At 49.3% G+C, this 5,000-nt stretch overlaps 1 protein-coding gene across 1 annotated transcript in view; it reads left to right on the forward strand.

Annotated features, from left to right (window-relative positions):
- LOC134099151 (FRAS1-related extracellular matrix protein 2-like) overlaps positions 1–5,000 on the forward strand; it is a 97,501-nt gene that overhangs the window by 41,518 nt on the left and 50,983 nt on the right. Inside the window, exon 4 of the mRNA XM_062551942.1 lies at positions 3,971–4,201. Within this exon, the coding sequence (XP_062407926.1) occupies positions 3,971–4,201 (231 nt within the window). The remainder of the gene's footprint in view (positions 1–3,970; positions 4,202–5,000) is intronic.

Raw genomic sequence — 5,000 nt, forward strand, 5'->3', positions numbered from 1 at the left:
TTTCACATTTAAAATAGGTGCATTTCAAATGCATCTGAAGTCGTCGTGCAAATGCAGTGTTAATCCTGATGCTGTCTTGAGAGTTTGCGTTCCTCTCACCTTGTCTCTGCCTGCATAGTGGCACGCCAGGGTGCTGATGGTGGCAGACTGAAGCTGTCTCGTCTGACCCTCTCTGGGCCACATGGGTTATCAGAGAACCTAAAGCAAGAGAACACGCGCACATCTCAGTAGTACAGGTGCTGGACCAAAAAGAAGTGAAAAGATATGATAAAGGTCCGCACACCGATAGAAGCTCCCGAGCGTTTATTTAGCACAACATTGCACAAGTTGCACCTCGATGAAGGACCTGGGTCCGAAACGTTGTGCTAAATAAACGTTTGGGAGCTTCTATCAGTGTGCGGACCTTTATCATTTCTTATCAAAGAGCCTCTCTGGAGGAACTGTTACCTCGGAAGAGAGGGTCAGACTTCAGAGGACGGAGGGTGAGGGGTGGTCTAATACTACACTTCCCCACAAAGAGCAGCTTTCTCTGTACCATCAAACACCTTTGGGATGAACTACTGTAGAAGAGGATCAAGGCCTTCTTGTCCAACATCAGTGCCTGACCTCACAAATGCTCTTCTGGATGAATGGGCAAAAAATTGCAGATATTCTATAATCTTGGAGAAATCCTTCCCAAAAGAGTGGAAGATCTTATAACTGCAAAGAGAGGACCAACTGCATAGTAATACCTGTATGTATTCAGAGGGAGACGTCTTTGAAGTTCTCGTGGGTGTAATGGCAGACATTCCAATTCTTCTGTCAAAATAGTGTACATTAATGTTCCTTCATTCCCTTCTGTAGTTGAGATTTTTATGAGACCTGGCCTGAACTGAGTGTTTCTTTCTGTTTCAGCGGGGTGCTTTTCACGACTGAAACAGGTCGACTGAACACTGCAGAGCAAGCGATGTTTATACATTTATGCTCATGACTGCATTAGCTGAAATATGTATGCTCAATCAGAATATAAATCATAAGTCATCATTAAAGACTTACGTTCTTTAGTTTTCCATTGATTGTGATAGCATCTCACCCCTCTAAGCCATAACAAAGGCAGTATTGGCAGTTACTGTGCATACTCTCTGCAAAATACTTTTGAAAAATGTTGTAGCTTGTGGGCTTTGTGAGGGAGAGCTGAAGGCTGGACATGTGGTGTGCCCCCCCCCCCCCACACACACACACACCACCCCACACGTACACACACACACACAGAGACATTTTCTCACTGAGCCATAAGCCCTGACCTCCAACATGACCAATGAAGGTCATGAGAGAGAATCAGGTTCACCTTGAGAGCATCCCGGATAACGATCGACCCACTGTCGCCCCTTTATGTGGAGATCAGGGGCCAGTTCTGCCCCAGACTAAACCTCTGTGTCGGGATCAGACTGCTGGAGTCCTCGCTGTTCGCTGGGTGACCTTAGACATGATGGCGGGGGCATGGAAAAAAAGAGAGAGAGAGAGAGACTGATTACGACCTCACAAGAACAAAGAGCTCACAGACAGGCGTGTGTGTGTGTGTGTGTGTGTGTGTGTGCACAGCCGGCTGGGCAGGGCCCGGGACCATCAAGCTGAGCCGCGCCTGGCTATCTGGCATTAGCGCTCGCGCGGCGTGGCGCAGCGCTAGCGAACGCTCGTCTGATAAGAGACTTGGAAGGACGCGAAAGCTGGAGCCTCCACCCCCAGCCGAGCGAGCGCAAGCTCGAGCGAGGACGTTTCTTTACCCCCCCCCCCCCACACCCTGCTGAAACGCCGATGAAAAAGCAGCCATGACTAAAGTCTGGGAAAAAACGGGGTCGGAAAAGGAGAGAAAAGAGAAAAATAAACGGAAGATAGAGGGTTAGGAGATAGTTTTTTCGAATATTTCTGGTGGCCCACGTTGTGTGCGCGGCAGGTAGCAGCTGGGAGAGAGGCGGGTGGGAGGCAGAGAGGCTCCACCCCACTGAGAGGGAGACGGAGACGGAACACCGGAGCACGCACACGGGCCTCCACCCGACATACGCCCTTTGAAGGCGTGGAGTTTGGAGCTCCATTGAGCTAATTCGATTCCATTCAATTTGGTTCTCTTCACAGAGAAAAAAAACAGTGTGTGTGTGTGTGTGTGTGTGTGTGTGTGTGTGTGTGTGTGTGCGTGTGCGTGGGGGATGATATGAGTGGGATTTTTTTTCGCTTCTCCTCCATACTTTTTTCTGCCTCTGTTCTGCTGTATCAAAGCCCTCCTGCTTTTTCCTTCATTTGCCTCAAAGAAAGAAGTTTTGGAACCTGTCCTCCTCCTCATCCTCTTTCTCTCTTCTCTCCATCACTCTCTCCATCACTCTCTCTCTCTCTCTCAGCACACCCAATCCCCCTATCACTCCATCTCAACCCCCCTGCTCTATGCTGGGAGAAGTTCCCAAAGTAGCTCTGTAACGAGCGCGGCTCCCCAGGTTCTCAGTGGCCCTCCCCTTCTCCTCTCCTCCCCTCTCCTCCTTCTCCACTCCTCCTCTCTTCCTCTCCTGCCCTCCTCCACTCCCCCTCTTCCATTTCTCCACTCTTTCCTCCTGCTTATTCCTGTATCGCCTGTTTATTCATCTCTACTCCCCCCCCCCCATAACTGACCCATGTGACTAGCAAGATGCGCAATAATGTTTTATTTACTGGTGCCCTCCTGCTGAGTGTGCTGTGTGAATGTGTGTGTGTATGTGTGTGTGTGTGTGTGTGTGTGTGTGTATGTGTGTGTGTGTGTGTGTGTGTGTGTGTGTGTTTGTCTGTGTCTGTGTGTATGAGTGTGTATGTGTCTGTGTGTGTGTGTGTGTTTGTCTGTGTGCGTGAGTGTGTGTGTGTATGTGTGTGCGTGAGTGTGTGTGTGTGTGTGTGTGTCTGTGTCTGTGTGTGTGTGTGTGTGTGTGTGTGTGTGTGTATGTGTCTGTGTGTGTGTGTGTGTTTGTCTGTGTGCGTGAGTGTGTGTGTGTATGTGTGTGCGTGAGTGTGTGTGTGTGTGTGTGTGTGTGTCTGTGTCTGTGTGTGTGTGTGTGTGTGTGTGTGTGTGTGCATATTGGTTTCATGCTGGTGCAATCTCCAATCCCTTCCCCAAATAGGTATCCCCCCCCCCCCCCACACACACACTACCAAAACAGAAGTGTGAGCACAACACACGCCCTCCTTATCAAAAAGTGCCGGCGGGTATCCAAAAAGGCGTAGGTGGTTCCTCCTCCTCCTCCTCTTCAGGGAGTGGGGTGGGGATGGGGGGAGGGGGGTTGGGAGTTGAGGAGAATCAGGTCAGAGCTGATTGGGTACCACCCACGGACGCCCTGTTGACTGACGGCAAGGCAAATATCTTTGGCTGTCGGGGCACGTTGTCAACTCGCGGTCCTCGTCCCTGCCTAATAGGAAGCCAGGGCCTCTCTTCCTGTGACACAGCGAACGAATCAGAGGGTGTCATTGCAGTGCAGTTGCATCACATGTGGGGTTTTTTTCACCGCTAAAAGAGTTAGCATCTCCGTTCGTGGATTCTATTCCGAAAAGCCCAGACCTCATTTATATTTGAAAATACGCTTTGCTTTGATGTGGATTGGCCTGTCCAAAGTAATTAGTGGCTACTTTACCATTAGCTTGATGCTAAATGGCAGAAAGTGGACTGATTTATTTAAGGGATACTTAAAAACAAACAAGCATAAAATATTAGTGCCATATTAGTGCCTACGGAGTCCTCCACCTCTACACTTTGCCCTCGGGATGGGAAGCAACATCATCGCGTGTACATTTTTTAAAAGCACACTTCCTCAGTGATTCATACCCTGCTGTCCAGATGCCTGTGGAAAGGAGATCAAAATATTTGCCTCTATAATTTTTTGCCAGCTTTTTCTTTTAACTGTCTCTCTGTTAAAAGTCCCATTTCTTACTCTCTCTCTCTCTCTCTTTCTCTTTTCATCTCTTCTTCTTTTCTCCTCAGGCATTGGCACCAAGGACGGCACAGCGGAGCGAGACAAGGACTTCCGGGGCAAGGCCCAGAAGCAGGTGCAGTTTAACCCAGGCCAGACCACCGCTACCTGGAAGGTGCGCATCCTGAGCGACAACGAGTACGAGCAGTCGGAGACCTTCCAGATTGTTCTGTCCGAGCCGGTCATGGGCGCTCTGGAGTTCCCTGAGGTGGCCACTGTGGAGATTGTCGACCCAGGCGACGGTGAGCACCTGTTCCCTATTAAACAACCTTCCCAGCAGTCCTACAAAAATGAGAGAGTCCCAGATGAGAGAGAAGCATTTCCTAAACCCCACTCACTTACTGGATATTACTGGATATAAAAAACTAGCTGTAAAAATGGTATCAAATTTGAGGAGAATATTTATTTAAGACATTTTTTTAAGTCATTACTATCCCCCAGTGGCAATCTCCTTAATATTGCACCATCAGCAGTTACAGGCCAACGTGTGGAAAGAAATTACTGCATTGGTTTTCCACAGCCATTTTTATGGTCCGTTATATTTTACTGTTGCGCTTGAACTGGCTGGTGGCCGTTGGGCAGGTGCTAATATTTTATTTACAGGCTCTGCACCCAGTTTTGGACAGGGCAGCATTACATAAAGTCTAGAGCAAACGCTGCCCCCGATCCGTGCTCTGACAGCATATATCAACAACAACAACAACAATAACAAAACAACAACTCACAAATAGAGGGCGAAAGGGTCAAATATAAAGCTTCTGTCCACAACAACAAGTGGAGTCGGGATGTGAGGAGTCAGGCTGTGTTCTGGCCAGGCTGAGTGGGAGCTCTCACCCCATTGCCCCACACTGCCCCACACTGCCCCCATCCCCTCCCCCCATGCGGGGCTTGTTAGTGGGGGCTGTCTGTAAGAGTGTGTGCCTCCCTCACACCCCCAGCTCCAGCGCCAGCTCTAGCGCCAGACCCTGCATGGCCTGCACACTGGACTGCATCTTAATCATAGCATGAAATCCTCATCAGTCACAACACACACACACACAC

Source organism: Sardina pilchardus, chromosome 13 (assembly GCF_963854185.1).
Source record: "Sardina pilchardus chromosome 13, fSarPil1.1, whole genome shotgun sequence".
NCBI classification, from domain to species: Eukaryota; Metazoa; Chordata; class Actinopteri; order Clupeiformes; family Clupeidae; genus Sardina; species Sardina pilchardus.